Source organism: Urocitellus parryii, chromosome 5 (assembly GCF_045843805.1).
Source record: "Urocitellus parryii isolate mUroPar1 chromosome 5, mUroPar1.hap1, whole genome shotgun sequence".
Classification (NCBI taxonomy): Eukaryota; Metazoa; Chordata; class Mammalia; order Rodentia; family Sciuridae; genus Urocitellus; species Urocitellus parryii.
In genome coordinates this window covers 194,596,779-194,618,888 of record NC_135535.1, presented here as the reverse complement: position 1 = coordinate 194,618,888, position 22,110 = coordinate 194,596,779, and the positions used below count along the sequence as shown (strand labels likewise).

At 44.0% G+C, this 22,110-nt stretch overlaps 1 protein-coding gene across 3 annotated transcripts in view; it reads right to left on the bottom strand.

Annotated features, from left to right (window-relative positions):
* Acsl5 (acyl-CoA synthetase long chain family member 5) overlaps nucleotides 1-18,502 on the bottom strand; it is a 41,237-nt gene extending 22,735 nt beyond the window's left edge. The window contains exons 1-3 of one of the 3 annotated variants that reach the window (XM_026389124.2): nucleotides 18,419-18,498; nucleotides 2,231-2,286; nucleotides 1,878-2,062 (exon numbers count right to left, since the gene is read on the bottom strand). In XM_026389124.2, the coding sequence (XP_026244909.1) occupies nucleotides 1,878-2,033 (156 nt within the window). In that variant the 5' untranslated portion in view covers nucleotides 2,034-2,062; nucleotides 2,231-2,286; nucleotides 18,419-18,498. Of the gene's footprint in view, nucleotides 1-1,877; nucleotides 2,063-2,230; nucleotides 2,287-3,737; nucleotides 3,805-18,418 lie in introns of those variants that run through there. The other 2 variants (XM_026389123.2, XM_026389126.1) reach the window with 2 other exon arrangements.
* Between the last annotated feature and the right edge of the window lie 3,608 nt (nucleotides 18,503-22,110).

Below are 22,110 nucleotides of genomic sequence, written 5' to 3'. Positions count from 1 at the left end.
CAAACAAACAATTCTGTATGAAGCAGAAAGGTAACAGAAAAGAAAGGATATTTTAATAGAGACTTTGAGGATAACGAGACATTGACCAGTCACATGCGGTTTGGATAAGGTAAAGGAGAGAAAGAGGAAAGATAAATCAGGGTGAAAATTACACCTGAACTAAGACATCAGGGCCAAAAATTCACATACAGAGTCTGATGGGCAGCTAGAGAACATGGTGATGGAGAAAAAGGGAGCAGAGAGGGACCCATCTAGAGCTACCAGATGGAACTTGAGGATCAAGGCCGTGTGTGGGTACGCATGCGGGAAGAGATGTGCAATAGAGACGTGCAGAGCTTGAGTGACCAGAGCAGCAATGAAATTGGAATTAGAAAGTCAGAGGCAGGTGTCACAGTCTCTCGGAACATTTTCAAGTCATTGCAGAGATGTTTTCTCAGCTATAAGGACTTAGAGAAAGGATTGGCGGATTTCAATCTGTGGGCTGAATCTGGCCTGCCATTTGCTTTTATAAATAAAGCTTTATTGGAACACAGTCAAGCTCACTTATTTACATGTCGTCTGATACTTTCACTCGGGAAAGTATTAAGTACTTAAATGCAGCATTAAGTAGTTACCAAATGGCCTGGCCCTTACAGAATGTTTGCCAACCTCTGCTTTAGAGGAGTCAAGGCATGCTGAGAAGGAGACCCTAGGAAGAGGAAGGGAAAGAGCCTAAGTAGCAGAGGAAGTCTTCCTTGGAGTCTGGAAAACTCCTCATGAAGAGTATTATAGAAGGTAAGGAGGAGGAGTTGCAAGAAAGAAGTGTCAAGTCAATTGAGAGGAAGGATGAAAGAGGAGCCATTGACTTTGGAGGGTAGGTTAGGAAGACCCAGAGCTCTTCGGAGGAGATGAGAGTGATAAAAGGTCAGTCTGGGGACAGGGTGAAGTTCATAAGAGGAAATCGGCAGACTGCTCCTAAAGTACTCTGGTGGGAAAGGGAAGGGTTGAGGGGAGAGGGCAGCCTGAAGCAGCAGGGTAGGGAGATGGCAAGGAGACCCTGAACGTGGAAATGTACCAGAAGATGGGGGTGGGGAGCCTTGAAGTAAGATTCCCGAGTGGATGAAAGAAGACTGTCAAAAGAACAGAAGGAGTTAGTCTGCAAAGGAACAGGAATGATTTTTTTTTCTTCTCTGAAGAGGGTGTATGATAAAAATGGACGATGCTATTCATAGAGGCAGAAGGCAGAAAAGATGAAGACAATATCCTTGAAGCTTTCAATTTGCTCAGAGATACAGCAGAAAGCCAGGTATCCTACTGAAAGCCCTGGGGAAGGAGCCCAGTTCAACTTCTGCCAGTGTTAAGAAGAATGAATATTAAACTCAAAGCTGGAATCAACTCCAGGAAATGACTTCTTTGCCACTCTTAAGACATTTCTATGAAAATGTCCTTCCGCTCCGTCATCTATACCAATGACGAGCGAACTTCTCCTATATGGCTAGCTAATGAAAAGGTGGCCTTAGTGGAATATATATCATCTGTCCTTTTTGTTTGTTTTTTACTTATCCTTTTAAGCATGTGAAAATTATTCTTGGATTGCCAGTTTCACAAAAAAGGTCTATTTTGCCCAAGGGCGATATTTTGCCAGCCTTTGATCTAGTTTGCCAGCTTTTGATCTAGATTACTAGCCTCCCACAATCAAGCTGTGGTTTCATTTTGTTTCAAGAGGAAATGTGCTAGTATTAGAAATTTAAATTTGTAGATTGTCTGTTGATCAGTAAACTCTTCACTTTCCCAAGCTACATCGAATCTCTGTCCCCTTTCTGAGTTATCCCTAGGTTTTGAATTGTCGTTTGTGCTTGATTAAGGTTGACAAACTATAAGGATGACTGGAAAATTACCTCGATTCCCACAGACTGATTATCCAAGTCAATGACAGGTAAGACTGGCTGGGGTCTGTTGATCAGCCACAGGAAGATAGCAGCTCCGAACGTCAGGAGGCAGATCAGTGCAGGGGTTGGCAGTGGAGAAAATAAAAAATTAAAGATAAAAAGCATCTTTGTGAATAGCAGCAGGAAATTCAGACCTTAAAAAAAACATAGCGAGAAAGAAAAAGTTAGAGGAAGTGGTAGTATTTTTTTTTCAACTCAATACTTCTGTTTACAGAAGTCTCACACACATACACACGCACACACACACTCAAATTCTCCAAATAGAGCTAGATCTCTCTAGTGGCTTTGCTTCCAATATTTACCTTAGTAATGTTGGAAAGAATAGAGTGTGTTCTCCACCCCGGGCCACTTGACTGTCCTGGCACAAGGCAGAAGGGATCAAAGGAAACCAGTTAATCATTTCCCAGGCAATTTTGAGAAATGACTGCCCTTTTGCTTTTGGCCCACAGAGCCCAGAGAAGGCCTGCTGGACCCAACATAAGCTGGTAGAGGAGGGTGCACCAGGCAGCCTCCCCAGCCCAGCCCGATAGAGGGTCAGGAGGACTCTTCCCATTGGATTTCCCCGGTATAAACCAAACAGAAGAGCAGAGCTCCGGAGAGGTGACGTCACAGGTTTTAGAAATAAATCATTTTGCACTACGGACGTTTCCTGTTTGCCAGATATGCCTTGCATATTGCTTTCTCTTTTTGAGCGTCAAGAGGTTCTCTGAGATCAACACTTTTCTGTGTTCAATATCCTCTGCCCTGGGGAGCCCCAAGGAATCGGCTTTCCACGAGGCAAACATTAGCCAGTACTCAGAAAGGGTGCTGGCAAATGGACTCAACAATCTTCAATGGAAAGCCCTGAAGATTTAGAACAGGAAAAGATCTCAAGGAACTAAATCCACAGAAGCTTCCCCAACCCAACTTGTAGTTCCCAGCCACATTCAGCTTCCAACCCTTCCAATAGGAGGAACTAACTTTGGGGCAGGTCCTAGGAATATACCCCTGCGGTTGCCTCATTACTTTCAGTCTTGGTTAGGATGAGCATAGCAGCAAATGAGCACTGACTGTGCCCAGGGACTGGGCTGGGGCTTTTGCATGGTTCAGTTCATTTAATTCAGTCAATGCTGTGAAGTTTTATTTCACAGAAGAGAAAAATGGAAGCTCCCAAAGGATAAAGTGACTTGTCCAAATCCACACACTATTTCCCATTGTGGCTTCTCTAGTAAAATCTGTAAGATTACAACTAATTGTTCAGATAGATTCTAATCCCAGTGTTCAAGGAGTCTGAATTTGGCACCTTACAGATGACAGCAAATGAAGTTCACAACTTGCATTCTTCAAGTTCACGACAACGCTTGGTGGAACAATATTTCAGAGAAGAGGCCAAACATTCCTACTCAAAAATCAGAAGAGCAAAACAAGCCCAGTATAAAAAGTTTTATCAGATCAAGATCATAACTGCCCTTAGAGTTTTGGGAAAGCTGCCACTACCTGGCATCTGGAAACTTCTCCGTAAAGGGAAACACTTCACTCTAATCTAAGAAAAGCCTTATTAGGTCTACAAATTTTGTGGGGCAGGAATTTTTCTGCCCCTTATTGGTTATTTCCTGACTTTGGGGTAGTCCCTTTCCATTTTGTAATGGACACCTAAACTTCCAGAGACTGGGATGATAATCCCCACCTCCTTGTTTCCTTCCACATTGCATTTGGGGGAAGAAAAAGAAGGCAAAACAAAAGCAAGGACTCACGGGTGCTGGGTTACATAACAAGGGCACTATTGTGATCACTGGGCAGGAATGGGACAGCTGGGAGTTTTTGTGGTACCTGGACTTGTAGGGTGGAGTGGCACTCTAGGAGGCAGAGCACTCAGGAGACAGCGCACAGGACACCATTTTTAGGCCGGCCACTCCAACCTGGGAAGGGGGACAGCCCCAGTGTAAATTGTGACAGAGTGAGAGGAGAAGTCTGCTTTGTACTCGGCCCCCCCGTCCCTCCCCACAGGCTGGGACACTGCCACCAGCCTGGCCAGATCTTATCATCCGGGCTTTTCCCCTCGGCCTCTGTCCCACCTGCCAATTAAGGGATCCTTACCTGTACCCCTCTTCCCCGCTATGGGAACAAGTTGTGGCACCATGGACTTGTGCCCTTTCCTCCAGATGGCAAAGTTAACATTTTAACGGGGGGCACTTCATAAGGTCTTCAGAGTAGCAAAGGTGAAGCTTCTCTTCATTAGTGGTGAAGGGGTGGGGGGTGGTAAGAGGGGAGGAGGAAGGGCTAATAACCTGGCAGGTAACCCAGTGGGATAAAAAGGACAGAGAATCCTTGACTGGTCTCAAGGGGGCACCTGCTGTCAATCTCAGCTGATTGTTACCACATAGTCATGTGGGCCAGGGTCACCACATTGTCAGTTTTTTTTTTTTTTTCCCCCTAGATAACCCAGAGGACTGAATATTAAAACCTTGATTTTAACTAGTGGCAAGTTTTAAAAGTTGGGAGATAAATAAGAACATATCTCCCTGTTTAATTTGGACCCTGTTCTGTCAATTCTTGACTCTTCCTTTTACACAGACTTTGGTCCTATTGTCCACAGAGAGAACGAGACCGACCACTGCATTATGAAGGAAGGAGAGATTTACAAGTTTCAAGACCCCAGTTTCATGAGAATGAGAGGACTTGCCTACGTCGGCAAGGGATTTTATTTGTAGACGATCTTGCAGGCTGTATTTATCTCACGACTGTGATAGCTTACTCAGTTTCCTATTGCTGACCAGTTATCCGATTTGAGGAGGAGATGAACATTTTTTAAAAAGTGAAATAAAAATCCATGTACTAGAATTATGCTAGAATTAACCAGTGTAAAGTATTGAATTTGGAAGTATTTTACTACACTTGTAATGTATCTGTTCTTTGAAGAAATCTCTATTTGAATTCTTTGGCTTCTTTAAAAGAGGGTTGTCTTTTTGTTGTGATTTGTGAGATTCCTTTCTATACTCCAGATACTAGAACCTTATCAGAATATTGCAATTTTTTTCCCATTCTTTGGTTGTCTTTTCCCTATTTTGAATGTCCCACATTTTTAACCTTATGACACTAGCACTAGAGAGGATTTTCTTTCTTTTTTAAATTATTTTCTTTCTTTTTTTTTTTTTTTTTAGTTTTTGGACCTTTATTTTGTTGGACCTTTATTTTATTTATTTTATTTTATATGCAGTGCTAAGAATCCAACCCAGTGCCTCACACATGCTAGGCAAGTGCTCTACCATTGAGCCCCAACTCCAGCCCCTAGAGAGGATTTTCAACCACTTCATGTGACTCTGTCACTGTTTAAATGGGAGAAAGTAAAGGCACGAGGGCAGGTGGGACCCACAGGTCACAACCTTGCTGGATGGGGACACCCTGATACCATTCTAACCTTTAGAATCTTAGAACACTTCCAGATTTGCTTAAATCAATGAGGCAGGAAAGCCATGCCCCTCTTGTCATGTGTCCTGTGTGACTCAGATTACAATTCTGGTTCTTGGGCTCCACGGAACCTCTATCAGAAGTTGGTACGATGGCATTTCCTCTTCCCTTTATTGTTACGCTTCATTGGGGGGAAAAATGGGGAAGAGAGAAATGTGATGGTGGGAAAGAGAAGAGGAAAGAGTTCTGTTGTGCTGTGTCTGGGAGCTCCCATCCCGGTCTCCGTACATGGCTGAGTGAACTTGATGCACATTAGGAGGACCCCAAATGCAAAGCTTTTTGATGTGTTGGTAGCAACATGCCTTTGCCCACGCACAGCTCAGGGCCTTCTCGGGAGCATGGATGGCCATAGCCAGAGTGACTCATTTCCTGGCTCCTAGCATGTTTTATTTCCAAGCCAGCTGGAGGACACCTTCCGCCTCCACACCTCCCCACAGGCTTCTGAGATCGGTCTTGCCACCTAGATTTTGACCATCCCCTATTCAGCTTTGGATTTTGCTCCTTTGTGAGTTTGGGGAAGCATTCTCTTCATTAAATTTCATTTTCTTTGAACAAAGTCCCGAAATGGTCCTTTCCATTCTTCCATGCAAGTTTTTGGCCAACTCTGTTTATTGCTATGAATTACTCAGACTATCCCTATAGGCTAAAAATGAATTTCTTTTGGTAACTCAGTCCTTTTAAAAGATGGTACGTTCCTTGGGTATTTATCCACAAGAACAAAAGTCAGCATACTATCATGATATATGCATACCAGTGTTTGTAGCAGTGCCCTTCACAAAAGCTAAGTTATGGAACCAGCCCAGGGGCCTGTCAACAGATGAACAGATAAAGAATATGTGGTATATAAACATAATAGACTTGACTCAGCCATAAAGAAGAATGAAATGATGGCATTTGCTGGCAAATAGATGGAACTAGAGACCATCATGCTAACTGATGGGGAGGAGAGAGGGAAAAGGGAGAAACTGTGGAATGAAATTCACCAAATTTTGCCATGTACATATACGAATACACCACGGTGAATTCCTTCTTTCTGTATAACTATAGAACATCAATTTTTAAAAAGGGTAAATAGAAGGAACACAAGTAAGATAGAGGAAGGGTGTCAGGGGAAGGGGGGGGGAGAGGGCACCAGGAAGAGGAAGAGGGAAAGAGGAAGTCCTGGGGACTGTAATGGAGCACATTATATTCCATGCATGTATGATTATGCAAAACTGAACCCCACTATTATATATAACTATAATGCACTCATAAAAAATAGATGGTATTTTTGCTATAGATATTCTACTCAGAGACTCACCTCAGAGTCTGTGTATTTTCCCATCTCTTTGCCTGGAACACTGTTCCCCAGATCTGATATGTCGTGCATTCTTATAGGGCGAGGTCTCACCTGAAACCTCACTTCCTCAGAGGTTTGCTCTCTGCTCACCCTATCAATGCTGCCCTTTCCTCTTCTACGCCTATCACAGACTGGCTTTCTCTCCTCCATGACATCATTCACTGAAATAGTCCTGTTCTCCTTATCATCCATCATCCCTACTGAACTGATGTTCTAATTGTTTGTTTTGTTTACATGCCTATGCCATGCCTGCCATGTAATAAACTTTTAATAAGTGATTGTATAATAAATATTCTAGATTGGACTCACCCCCCCCCCACACACACACACACTTTTTATGTGGTATTGTGGATTAAACCCCCAGGGGCACTTTACCATAGAGCCACAAACCCAGCCCCATGTTTTTAAGTCCCACCCCCAATCCTGAAACAGGGTCTCTATGTTTCCCAGGCTAAAATCTCAAAACTTAGTATCCTCCTGCCTCAGCCTCCCCAGTTGCTGGAATCACAGGTGCATGCCTCTGCACCTGTGTAGACTTGTTCATTCTAAAATACTTGAGTTTAACACATTTTACCTCACCTGCAAACTCCAAAATCTTAAACCATCAAAAGTCACTCTGGGGCTCAGTGGTAGAGCACATGCACCCTGGGTATGATTCCATGCACCAAAAAAAAAAAAAAAAAAAAAGTTACTCTGGCCAATCCTGAGATGGGTCCTCCTAAATCAATATTTGGCAAGGTATTTATTGATTTATGATTAGTAGATGCTGAAAAGAATGTGTTTCTAATACACATCAAAGACCACTCAGGATGAAACTTCCTCTTCAGACTTGGAAGAACCAGAATGAAGTTATCTGCATTATTAAATGGGCAGAAAGTTCTAGTCAAGAAATAAACCATTCCTGAGTTTCTGGAATTCTAAAGACAACAAGGCAAATTATCTTTGTTTTAGGTCTGGAGAGCTAATTATTTTCTGTGCAATAATGATAAATTATAATTATAAGCATTAAAAAAATGCCTTCTAGAAAGTGGCACAAGCTCATTGGATTTAATTGGTTTCTTTACTTTCTTGTATGTGTGAGCTCATCCTGTGGTGACAGAAACCTCATTAAAAGGGACACCAGAGTCCCTAAATTTTCATACCTAGTGATTCACGCATTCTTCCACACTAGGTGTTAGGAGGCTGCTTATGAAAGTTTGGTTCTCTTGGCTGGGCCTTCCATATCTAACCCAACCTCCATTGTTATTTTCCTTAAAATCCTGCCACCATCAACTTAGTCTTGCATCTCAATCATCAGCCACATAGTCCATATTTCTGGACAAAGGGATGGCAAAATGTCAACAGGAAGTTGCAGGCCAATAGCATCCCAAGCATACCTGGAAGGACCTTGTCCTTCATGGGCAATGAAGGTGAGCCAGGCATGTGTTCTGTTGCAAGATCCTTCACCCAGTTTCCTCAGAGCCTGGAGGCCAAGAGCTTTTTAAAAAACCATTTCTTAACACCAGCTTACTTTCCTATATCACAAGTAGTTATCTTCTACCAGGGAAATAAAAGATAACATGATTTCAGACAGTAATCCTTTTTCACAAAATGAAGTCAGAGAAAGCCTGCTCAGAATTTCTTTCTTATTCCCGAAGAAAGAGAATCAGAGATACCCAGGCTATTTAAAAGCATTCAAAAATCGAAAACAGCTCAACATTCAGTCAGAGCTGAGATGAAAATCTGTGGGCACATATTCCACTTCAAATATAAAATCAAATAACAACAAAGCAACCGATAAAACCCCAGAAGGAAATAAGGCGCAATTAATGTTGTTTGTATAATGACTGAGATAATTCAATAAGGTGGCCAGGTGCTGAAACTAGCACTCAGGAAGTCAATAGCTTTTCTCTATTTCATACAAATAACTCATTGGAAAATCATGGAAAAGATGCTGTTCGTATTAGTGTATATAAGAACAAATGTATAAAACCTATATTAAAAAAAAACTTGAGATTTGAAGCAACTATGACAATGCTTGAAAAAATGGAAGGGCATACCTGAAATAGTCACATCCCATCTCCCATACACTTGATGTAACTCTTATTTATACCAATAGGATTTTCTTGGGAACACACAAAAAAAAATTAAGTCTGATATTCACCAAGAAAAATGAAACAAAGAGAGTCAAAATAAATAATAGAAATTGGAAGGTAGCAAATGAGCAAACATCACCTGATTTGCATATTTATTATAGAGATATAAAAACTTCTATTGGTCATGAATAGACAAATCTATTTAGCAAGATAATCCTGAAGTACACCTAGTAGATACTATTACCATATACCAAATTACATTTTGAATTTTTAAAAAAATCCCTTACAATAAATGTATGGAGACAACTGGCCAATCATTCAGAGAGAAAATAAATTAAAATTTTTTTGGTCTTAACTTCTGCAACAAACATAAGCGGGAGATGGATCAAAGACTTAAATATAAAACAACAAAAACTGTAAAAATATTTGGGGTCAAAAAAACAGAGAAAAAGGTTTTTTTTTTCATAATGTTGGTATGGGAAGATTCAAGACAGACATAAAAGCTAAACTCTAGAAGTGGAAATGTTGGCGAGTTTAATTACCAAAGAGTTTTTAAAAATATTTGCCTTGCAGAAAAGATACCAGATATAAGGTCAAAAGATGAACTGGGAAAAATATCAAATGTTCCAGAAAGGCAAAAAAGCTAATTTCCTTAGTAAGGAATGCTTAGATGTCAATTTAAACAAAATATAATCCAATAAAACAGAGGCAGAAGGTATCAACAGAAAGTAAAAAAAAAAAACAAAAACAACAACAACAACAACAAAAACCAGCTACTTAAAATTAGGGAAAGACATTCAAATTTGCTTACAGTTTTTAAAAATGCAAATTTCAATGAAATGCCTTTACCCTATCCATTAGATTAGCAGAGATGAAACAGTGCAATGTTAACTGGGGAATAATAAATGTGGTGCAGCCACTTAGAGATGTACCCATTGGCCTCTACCACAATTAAGAATGCATGCCCTACAACATAATGATTCTACCATCAATTCATCCTGTAGAAAGACATCAGCTCTGTAAAATGCATCATGTGCCAAATATAAAATATTGTTAAGGATGTAGGCTCTTGAGTTGGGCTCAAACCCTTCTTGACCATCTTACTGGTAACCAATGGTAAATATCCTAACCTCTGTAGTTTCTCATCTGCAAACTGGCCATAATAAAATCTTCCTCATAAAGCCACCACTATGACTTAAGGAATGCGTGTATGTGTGAAGTGCTTAGAACTACACATAACAGCTGGTCTCAGGTCTTAGCTATGACATTTGTCATCATTAAAGCTCTAGGATTATTGGGAATTGCAAGGGCCTAGAAAAGCCTGCCTGTAGGTGGGAAACCAAATAAATTATAACCCTTCTACATAATGGAAGTCTTGGCAGGCAAATTGATTTATATGTACTGATAGAAGAAGAGCTCCAGGATCTATTGCCAAGTAGGAAGGAAAAATATGTGGACAACTGTATACAGTTATGCTCTCAATTGTGATGAATCATGAATGCATTTGTGTTTCTGAAGGGATAATCCTCATAGGAAAAGAAAAAAGGAAGAAGAGAAATCAGGAATGTATTTTCCAGAAAGTTTGGGGTATTCGATCAAAAGATATAAAAGAGCTTGACTGTGTATCAGGCATCATTCCTGGAGCCTAAAATACAGCCGTGAAAAGCCAGCCCGCATGGGATTATCTTCTACGGAGAAGATTGACAACAAGCTTGAACCCCAGTTCTATTATTTGAGAATTATGGGACAGCAGCAATAAGGTAGAGTAAGGACTGGAGACATAGCAGGTAGGTGAGCTTTCATTAGGGAGTTACGAGAAGGTCTTATTAGCAAAAGTAACTCTTGATAGTATCAAAGTAACTCTTGATATTCATTCTTGTTTAATCTGAAATATGTTTTGTTTACCAACCCATAATAAATTCAACTCCATATTATCTTACCTCTGACTCAGACAGATCACTTAGAAAGTTCCACCACCTTGGTTGGTGCATTTGATGTGAACCATGACCCACACCACAGTCCACATACAACCTTTCCAAGTGCTCAAGCTGTTGTGTAAAATACATCCCAGCTGCAGCAATCCAGCCTGAACAGCAGCTCTGGGGGTGGAAAGCTTTTTCATTCATTTCTCTAGCAGATAAGGAACCAGAGCAAAGGTGAAGCTTGAGTCATAGGGTCAAAGGGGCCCTGAACATGCATCTTTCGACATTAACTCCAAGTAGCTGAGAACAGAAGCTGGTGTAACATCCTGACCTTTGAACCTATAGATTGTACCTTCCCAACCACTCACCAGTGCCTGGGCACTTAGGCCACCACCACATGTTAATCAGGTGATGAGGCACAGGTTTGCTCTCTTCACCCAGGGCCCTGGTTCCCAGCCTTCTCTGAAGCACACACATCCTGTGGGACAAGCATGTCCCCAGGCAGATGGGATAATGGCCTCCTTGTCATTTCTACAAAGACTCCACTTGCAGGCAGAGCAGGAAGACAGCAATACCAAAGGGAGCCCTGTTAAAACCCTAGTGGGTAGCTGAGCAGTAATTTCCATACCATGGAGAAATTCACTCTGATTGTTTAAATAATTAAAAGGAAAATTGAAAAGCTAAGTGATTAACCTCCCGCATCTCTCTCTTCTAGCCCAATTGCTAGGCTGAGCCCAACAGCTCCAATTCGGAAGACAGTGGCAGAGAAGGGGTGAGATTTAAGTTTGGGATGGTTCCCTGGCTGCAAGCGGACACTCCATAATGAATCATTCAGGAACTCCAGACAGCCATGGGCGATCTCTCTACTGCTGAGTTGCACAGGAAAAGCGACAGGAACTAGAGCACAGGAGGGTTGTGAAAGATGAAGCCGGATGAGATCTTCCTCGGGTTTGGATCTCATCGAGGCGTCCTGTGATTCTGTGGACACCTCTGTGACAACAGGCCTCCCTGTGCTGTGAACCCTTGAGCAGGGAGGGTGTCCTAGCTTCTGGATTCCAAGTCACCTAGCCTAAAGCCCCAGGTACAGTGGGAACCCAAGGTCACTGCGTCACCTCCTCCCTTTGCTTACCACTGGCAAAAGTTCAGAGAAAGGCAACCAGGGAGGGGAGCGCATTAGAGGAAACTGGTCGCAGAACTCAATCCCACAAGGAACACAATGTGCTCCTACACTCAGAGGGGGACACAGCCGAATCTCCCTCAGGAATGCCACAGACAGGGGCTTCACACCAGTAGGGTCTACACTAAGCTGCTCTACCTAAGTGAGGTCACTCAACAATGCATGCACTTGGGCATGAGAGCACCTACTACGTGCCAGGCAGCATGCGCAGCTTAGAGAAAGCACACTTGGAGTCCCTAGTCTCACAGGAGATAATGTCAATTTCCAGGCAGTCACAATATTTGGAGATGAGTGCTCTGTGGGATGTACCTCAGTTTGTGCAGCCCTCGGTAGACTTGAGAAATATGTGTGTGACGAGGCGTATGTACCTTCTGCCCTTTCAATGTACTTATGCAACCAGGCAAACAAATATCTCGGATTTATCTGTTCAGCACTATGCCACATGTTGAGGGACAGACAGAATATACAGCTCCTGACTCTGGGGGCTTCTGGATCTATCTTAACAGGAAATACACTTCCAGGATGGATCAGTGTGTGGGATGAGCTTATGAGTTTGAAGAAGGGAGAGGTTAATGTAGGCGGGAGTAGATTAAGATAGCTGTATGGGATGCTAAAGCCACAAGGGTGAGTGGTCCTCAACCTCCTGGCTTTATAGCCAACGGGCTCTTTTCCAGGCGCAATCCAAGATGATGATCACACCCATGTCAACCAGCATCACTATCACCAAATCATCTTTCCCAACTGTAGTCGGTGTCTTATCCACCTTTGTGGAGAGACCAGGCATCCCACTGAGTTGGTTGAACCAAGGTGGACAGGAAGGGAAGCACTCAGATGTGGCTAGAGGCATGAACGGAAGAAACGTGGGAAATTTGGTGAAGAGTTATTTCTAATGGAGGTGGAGGGTCTGTCTGCAGTTGAAAGGGATAAAGAAAAAAAGAAGAAGCCCCCAAGAAGGATGAATGAATGAGACAGTATCTGAGGCCTGGTGAGGTCATTGTACCCTGGAGTCAGTTTGAATTGCAAACACCAAGACACTTGAGGGAGCCAAGTGTTGGCCAATTGAGCTGAGTGATATTTACTAATTCATCCCTGGTTAAGTCAAATACCCAGGGTCTCTCCACTCAGGCCATTAGCATAGGGGTGGAGCCACCCATGGGGTGATGATAGGAAGTGACAAGTCCCTCTGGCTTTCAGTTTGACACAACCAACCTTGATCCACCACTGTACTTCAAACCAACCACAGTCCAACAGCCCCACCCTGAGGAAAACCTTGTCCAGTTGAACACCCCCAAAGGGCATCTCAGACCTCTTGCTGACCAAGCAGATTATGAGAGATCCAAGGCAAGGAGATCCAGTATCACAGGTCCCCTGAATTTGATAAGAGGGTCTGTAAAAAGATAGGCTGGACAAAGTGCTAGGTCCCCGTCAGCTCTGCCAGGGTAAAGACTGAATGAGACAAGAGGTTATAAAAGAGGCCTTTCCCCCTCGATTCTCTACAGAATCTGTTCAAATGCTAGTTGGGCCAGACCAATGGTCAAGTATCACTACTCAAAGTATAAGCAGTGAGTTTAGTGCAAATATTCTCTTTTCCAGAGGCAAACTGTCAAGGTCATCACCTCTCCAGATACCAGAGCCATAGTTCTATCACTTACCAGGTGCGTGAACTTGGGGATAGTTACTCGATGTCACTGAGCATCAGTGTCCCTCAATGGTACACAGAGGGGATACTGTGTGTATAGTGTCTGGTATATTATCAAGCACGTGGTTAGTCCTCAGTAAAGAGGAGCTTTCTTTTCCCTCTTCCATTTACCTTAACTGTCAAGTGCTTGTAGATATCAGATATTCTGTTATGAAGATGTTCCGGAAGTTAAGAGAGGAGCATGGTCGTCACTCCACTTACATGCAAAGGTCTAAACAACTCCTCATTTCTATTTAAACAGAACACTTCTATTTGGAGGAGCCATGGCCTATCTCTGAGCCACGCCTTCCTCCCTTTCCTGCATCCTCCCACAAGCCACTCAAACCCCATGGCTCTTAGAATAGATCAACCCAAAGAAGAACAAGAGATCTACGATGGTCAGCTCAGAGGGTTGACACCGTGGTCTGTAACTGCTGTATGTGGGTTGTCTGTCCTTCCAAACTCCAAAAACTCATTGATTCAACCATCAGGAATCAAGAACCCAGGAAGTGCCAGGCCTGTGCCAGAGGGAAGAGCAAATGAGACAGTCCATTTCCGATGACAGGGTGTGAGGTTACGGAAAGAAAAAACAGACCTGGACGCTTTTGCAGTGGAATATCCGGAGAACCCTAATGGCTGCCTGGGCGGCTGGAGCCAGCCTTGCTGATCAGGGTACGGCCAGGCCAAGAGTCATCTCTGGCTGCACCCAACTTCTGCTGGCCAGGCCTATGAGACAGACAGGGCAGGCATTGCATGCTAGGTTTCTAAAAAATCGCCAAGTCCTTGTTTGGGAACTCACCTGCCCAAAAGGGGACTGTTTTCTTCCTCCTTCCCTCTATTTTTTCCTTCCTTCATTTCTTTCTTTCTAATTTACATAACAACAACAACAAAATCAACCATTTTAAGGTGAACAGTTCAGTGGATTTAGTACATTCACAATCTGGGGCAACCACCACATCATCTAGTTCCACAGTATCTTCATCACCCCAAAAGGAAACCCTGTACCAATAAGCAGTCACTCTCCATTCTCCATTCCTCCCTCCCTGCCCAGTCTACTTTCTGTCTCTATAGACTTAAGATGAGAGGATTTCAAAAGATTTATTTCTTCCAGATTCTTATTCTTCAGCCTGTCATTAAACTAGGCTCATTAGTAATCAAGGTGCAGGTCACTTTTGGAACAAAATGAGCCAGAGTTCAAATTCCACCTCCAACTGAGCCAAAGTGTGAGTCTGTTTCTAAGCCCCATTTTCCTCACCTAGGACATAAAGTATCTACTTCACAGGACAGTTTTGAAGATCAAAAGATAAAGACCCCATAGAACACTAAGTATGGTGCTGCTCATAGAAAATGTTGGATGAATGGTTGTTGTAATATTTACGGTTCTAAAAAAAAATGTCAGCTTGAAACACTTAACAAATATGTGAGTAAATGTGTCCAGGTCACCACACATGAAAATTTTTTAAAAATTAAAATTGCTAGGAAATATGAAGGAAGGATAACCTTGTATGTGAGCAGATAAAGAACAATGTTTTAGCATCAGTTTGCCTGTTACAGTTTGATAACTAGCTTGCTATGTGACCTTAGGGAAGTTGCTTCATCTCTCTGAACCATTTTACTTTTTAAACCATAAATATGGTTAGACAATCCATCTCAAAACATTGCCTGTATGTGTACCTACTGGGTACCTGTGACTCCACTGCATGTATAGTATTTAGGTAGAAAATGCTTTGCTGATATTGGAGGTGTCTTTGCCCTGGAAAATTATGATGTGATCTTGGAGAAGACTCTTTTTGGTCAGGACCTAGCCAAATGCTTAGCTAAAACATTTGATTTGATCTGGATAATGTTCCTTTTTGCTTTTAAAAATTGATCTGCATGTTTATCTGGGGCCTGCCTCCTCGGAATTTTGCTAGCAACCCTACCATCCGCACCTGACCACATACCAACCACTATCTAGGTACTATTCCTTTCACTATGCCAAGCCCAGAAGTGATACTCAAATATCTGTCACTGAGAGGGGACCCACCCCAGAGTGACTCCATGCTAGAATATAGAGGGAGGGATCAAGCAAAATCAATTATTTCACTTTTATTTTTTAATACTAAATTAGCCTTTTATTATTTTATTTTATTTTTCATTATATGTTATAATTTATTTTCTTTACTTTTTAACACTGTGCTTCTGTTTATAGAATACCAACCAGCTACATGTTGGGGTTTTCAGGTTGATATCCACAGAGGGTAACTAAGGTCTAACTGCAAAGCCCCTTCCTAATACTCACTCCCTGAAGATCCTTCTAGTTCATCTTAGGTCTAACCTGTAGTCCTACCCCTGAAAAGAAATCCAGCTTCGTTCAGAAACTGCCATCAGTCTCTTCCATCTCAGTAGTCCCATTCATCGGCTCCAACCATCAGAGGGAGTCAAAGACTGATGAAAAATGAGGGTGACCCCAGCCCGCCACAGGGGAGACATGCCCGATGCTCAGGCCCACCAAAAGAGGGGCAGGAGGAAGTCTCGTCCATGCCCCCCACTCCCCTTCCCCTCGCCCCTCCTGAAAACAGACGGCTTAAAGAGAGCGTGCTAAGCACGTGGGACAGAGCAAGCCCAGAGCCCAAGCTGCCTTGCTGGAGTTGGGGGCCAGGATGCCCCTGCCACATGCTCGCAGGACCCCTTGCTGATCACACCCCTAGATGTCCCCCTTACCCTGTGAAGGGCTGAATGTCTTAGTGCTTCCAGCGAACGGGGCTTCCTGGGTCCAATTTCCTCCTGTCCTGTTCCCTCAGCCCTGGTTCCTCCAGGGACAGGGAGGCTTCAGAGCGTCCATGCAGGCAGGCAGCCTGGCTCAGAGCACCCCCAGGTCTGCCCTGTCCCGAGCCGTTCTGCGTGGGGCCATGGCCGGCTTTCTAACGTGCTCGGGACTTCACTTCCTGGTTTTTCTTTCACAACTGAAAGTGGAAGCTTTCTGAGCAGGAGGAGAGGAGCCGAGCCGCCAAAGTTACCCTGGCTCGTCTTCAAAGCCTTTAACCCCAGCCCCTCAGGGCTGAAACAAAGCCAGCTTGCATCAACGCAATCCACCCTGTCCCCCGTGAGACTGTCTCTCAACTAAGGCAGAAAAGCCAAATTAAAACGATTGGAGGTGCCCCCAGACGACAGAGTGTCAGAGAGGCGGAGGTGACGTTGTCCCTGCTAAATTTGCAAGACAGAAAAGTCCAGCTTCAGGCATCTCCGCCCCGCAGATCCATCCCCAGACGGTGTCACCCCTTGCTCCAAGTTACCCCTCTCTCCAGACCCCAGAGTTGCTGGCCTCTGTCCCCAAAGCTGTTCCCACAAAACCTGCAAAATAAACAAGCAAGGCAAGAATGACGGGGGCAAGGAGCCACTCAGTTGACATGGTTCCTTTTCCTCTGACACATCGGCTCAGCCTCTTGCACCTCCAAATTTAAGTGAAAAGTGCACTTGGCCGCCTCTCTGACTCCCCAGTATTACCAGGCTGTGTAGCAGTCTCCTTTGATTTGCTTAAGGCTGTGGTAGCAGAGCTGCCATCCCCAGATGTGGGAGCAGAAATAAGCTCCCCTATCCCTTCCCACCTGCTCACCCCACGGGACCTTACAGACACTGCAGAATTAAGCAGCATTTTTCACAGCCTTGATCCTTCCAGGAAGGCTCACAGGAAGTTCAGTGGGAGCCTGCTCTACACTAAAGCTAGATTAGATTTTTTTTTTTTTTTTTTTACTCTCAACAGAGAGGAGGTTCTTAAAGCCCCAGATGAAAAATCCAGGGTGCTCCGTGCTACAATCTCAGAGAATATAAGGTCTGGCCCCTTGGCCTTGCGGGAACCCCTTTTGGACAGGAGAGAAAGATGAAGGACAGTCTGCCGGCATTTTGTCTTGGAGGAATATTTGGCCTTAAGTTTCAGGAGCTCAGATTCCTCCAGAGGAGCGCAGTGGACAGCAGAGTGAATGTCAGTCCTCAGTCACTGATACCACTGAGCTCCTCTCCAGGCCTGTCTTCCTTTACCATCCAGAGGCAGGACTCAGGGTCAGCAGAAGAAAAAGCCCTTATTAAAAAAACAAAATTGATCTCCTCCAAAATGGAATGCTCAAGTTCAGAAAGGTCTGTGTTTCTCCAGAGTCTCATCAGCACTGTGTTCCTAGCCAATCCTCTGTACACAGGAGTGATACTCTGGAGATTCTAGAGAAGAAGGTTTTGACAACACCCGAGAACTCTGCATCGTGGAGCAGGCTACAGAGACAGATAGATGAGGACTCAAGTCCAAGCCACACCACCTCCTGGCTGTGTGGCCCAGGCTGTGCCACCTCACTACCCAGAAATGTTTAATCTGCCTATGAAATGGGGATGGCACCATTGACCTTACAGGCTACCTATTTTACCATCCTTAGGATGGTCCCCTGTACTTAATAGAATGTCTGCAAAGAGTCCCTTCTCTTTCTCCCCTCCAAATGAGAATCTCTAACATCAGCAGTTGGGCGAATAGCCCTTCTACTCAGGCAGGGACAGAAATTTCTGAATGGAAGATGAAGAAACCCACATCCTGGTTTTGTCTTTAACCTCTAAAGGCTTTAATTCTCTTTTAGTGCACTTACTGGAATTAACGTTCCCTTCCAATTCTTTCTGCTGCTCGCATGATGTCTCTGCCCCTTTCTAATTGATTTTTATTTCTTTGCTTTCCACACAAGTCAGCAGAGATGACTACTCAACTGAATGCAATTTCACATGATAAAAGAGTCTTACACTGAGAATGGACACATGTCCCATCTTCTTCCCCCACATCCCCTGCAGCCTCACTACCTCAGAGACATAAAACAGAGCAGGTAGGATTGTTCCAGCTTACCTTGTAGGAATACTCTGCCTTCCCGGGTCCAGGAAACGCTCCCAATCACAGCTGGCTATCTTGGTTCAGCACCACATTCAGCCGCCCCTTTTCTTTCCACGGCTCCAGGGACTGGGTCACATCTGAAGCCAGAGTATCCTGTCCTGAGAGTGTCCAACAAACTCCCTGGAACCTTTGAACCTGTTGCAACAGAGGTCCAAAGGTAGAAGTTACCTGTTCAAACACTCGTAGTAACTTCTGGCAGAAGTGCAGAATTTGGCAAACGGTTAAAACAAGGAATTGTTATGCAATGGACTTAAGAGGAAAAAAAAAAAAAAGAAGAAGAAGAAGATGACAGCCTTCAGCTCAGAAAGCTAAAGTTGAACAAGACATACCTTTTTGCAAAGCCCATACTCTGGGGGAAGAGGGGGATGTGAACAAGGCTTTGCATTTGCTTTTCTGGTACAATCTTTGGGAATGAGATAGGAAGAGGAAGGTCTAGATCACAAGAGGAAAAAAATACTCCTTGAGTTTAGGGTAAGAGAAAATAGAGAAGCCACTTGAATTGGCTCCAGCTTTACCATTAAGATTCAGACTATTAAGATTCAGACTGAGCAGAGGTCTGCATTTGGAGATCAGCCTTTTCCTAGAGGGACTAGTGTCCTCTGCAGGATGAGAACATCTGCGAGGCAACCAAATAAGCTGAGTCAGTCTGAAGTCTCTTGTGAAGACTGGGAGACAAGTTTCAGTGTGAGAGCACAGAATTGTGGGCACAGACTGTACCACCCATGGCCTAGCAATGCCACTGGATGAAGTGGCATAGCTGTCACCTCATGCTGTAGTTTATCCTTCTTCCTTTTTCCATGTGGAAGTCACTAGTCACTAGTCTCAAATCCAAAGTCATTAGGATCACAAGGCATCCATACAAAACAGAAACACCGCCTGGAGATGAAATAATCCCTGCAGACCATGTGCACCCTCTCTTATACAGGTGGTCAGTGAGGTCTTTCAGGTACAAGAAGTCACTGAAATCACACAACCAGGTAGTAGTCAATCCAGTCCCTGATGAGGAGCTACAACCACTGAGGTGCCTTTGTCCCTCTATGGTGCTGCCCTGTTGATCACTGTACATCTAACCCCCTGCAGGCCTCCAAAGCCTGAGCACTCTTTGTGTACCAGGCCTGCAGAAATTCGGAGGGCGCTGCAATAGGTTTCCTCTTACTATCTTTGGTCAGGTGGCCAATATCTAAGTCAGAAGACGATACCACTTCCTGTGTACTCCTGCAAGGAGTGACTAGCATATGAACACAAAGGTCTTAGGCCAGATTATTCAGCTCTCCAGTGCATTACTGTCAAAGGTCACCCCAGACCCTCGTACCAAAAAGGAAAGGGCTTCTAAGAAGTGACTGAAGATAATGAAGTTCTATGGGCACTGGGGGCCTGAGCACCACTGGATTGGACTGTTGCCAGGTTGTGTAAAGTCACAACCCCCAGACACTTTCTGGCACCATATTTTCTATGGAGCAAGATGCGCCAAGCCAGTGGCTCCCAAACTGCAGTGAGTGTCACAGTGCCCGGGAGGGCTTGTTACAACAAAGTTTGCTAGGCTGGTGCCAGTTTCTGGTTCAGCAGGTTTGAGTCAGGGCCTGAGAATCTGCATTTCAAACAATGCCAGGTAAGAGGGTATGGTTATTCTGGGGGCCACACTGGGGCCCCACCAGGAGCATCATTGTTCCACGCTGCTACTCTGCTTTAAATGGGCCCAACTACTGAAATGTCAAAAGGGATTGTGTTTGGGGTAGACTTGGCTATGGTGACCCTGTAGTTGAGAGGACAACTTGACGTACAGTGGAATTTATTATATGCTGAAGGAGAGGGGTGCTATTGAGGCCAGTCAGCGGCTGAGTCCCAGAGTAATGATTTGGCACCAGCAAGAAGTACAGTCATTCAAGGACCTGTTTCTCCTCTATGTAAATATAAACCAAAGCCATATAGTATCACGACTAGGTGGGTATGGGTGTCAGGCATGTCACTTGACCTAACAGTCTTCACTTCATTCTTAAGGGTACCCAAGACTCCTAAAGGTGAAGCAGTTGGCTGCAGTGCTGCACTGACAGTGGGAGAGGCGAGTCCTGAGCCCAGGTCTGCAGCGTCCCAGCAGGCTGTGCCTCGGTTCCATAGGCCATTGTGTCCTGCAGTGCTTCTCTTCAAAAGCCACGTATTCCATCACATGCTTGGTTCCTCCCTCCTTTCCCCCAATTATGTATATTTAGAATCCAATAATTTTTTTTTAATTCCCTTTCAATTTGAGCATTCTATAACCTCTAAAAAGTGCAAGCCTCCTTTTTCTTAGGTCATTTGCAAGTGATGTGCCTGAGGTGTGGGGTGTCTGACCAACAGCCTCCATTCTGACACCCTCCTACGGTAACCTGTTTGGAAAGGCAGTACATCCTCTCCCCCTTGAGCCACATTCCACACACAATGGTTCCAGAATACTAGAGGCTCACATTCCAGAGTCTTGTAACATAGCCTGGAGGTAGCCAAGATACCTCTTGCAATAGGGGCTGGCAGATCTTTAGAATCCAAAAACAAAACAAAACAAAACAAAAAAACAGGTTTCCTATAGGTTTTGAAAGCAGGGAAAGACAGACAATATAAGCAAGCTGAGTTACATACACCACACAGCTCCTTCCAGTTCATTAAACTCTGCCAGACTCTCAGCACACCTGTGAGGTGTTAGTGGGGACAATACCTTCAACAGCCAAACCTTCAGTGGCTGGTGGGAGCCAGGCCCTGAGAAAGGCATCACACTCAATCAGATGGTGGTTACAGATTGTGAAAATGAGAAAGTAGAAGCCCAGTGAGGTTCTGTCACTCTTCAGAAATCCTATAACTTGGTAATGGGGGGATGGTGGTGGTAAGGGTGGTAGGGTCAAGGATAATTTCTTGATAATTCCAGGCTATTTTGGAAAAGCAAGTGATTTTTATCTTGTTCCCCCAGAAGTGACATTCTTTATGGAGTAGAGTTGTTACAGAGCAGGCTGGGAGAATAAATCCTAGTGTTATTTAAAGATTTTAGAGGCAACCCGCCCCCCCCCCCCAAAAAAAAAACAAAAAAACAAATTTTAGAGTTTTAGAGGCAATTTCCAGATTCTAGAAAAGGCTGAACCAATGAGGTCATTATAAAGGAAAATGAAATTTCTCCTTAAGAATCCACCCTAGGAATCTAAAGGATTCACCTTAAACCTCTAGATTCTCTGCTTTAGAGTTTTTTCATTGGATTCAGATTACAGAACAAAAAAAAAAAATGATGGGGATCATTGCAGGTGAGGACAGAGAAGAGAGCTGGGACGAGAAAAGGGAGAGCACAAGACATCGTAGTAGCTGGGACATGGGGTGTGGGGGACACTGATTTAGGAAGGATTCAAGGCTGTGTTGACGGCTGATCCACGTCAGGCAGTGTGGCCCAAGAGGAAGGAGAAGCAGAGCCCTAGAATCTCTTCATGTTAACTCAGCAATGATGGATCAGAAAGAGAGGAGGTGAGATGGCCCTCCCTGGGGTTTGCTGAACATCAGGGCAGAGGTTGTAACCACATGAAGTGGGTAAAAGTAACACTGCCGTGAACTGACCTTTAGCTTCCCACATGGCAGGGCTGACTCCGACGCTTATCCTTCCACTGAGATATGGAAAGGAAGGGGCAAAGTTCCTTGAA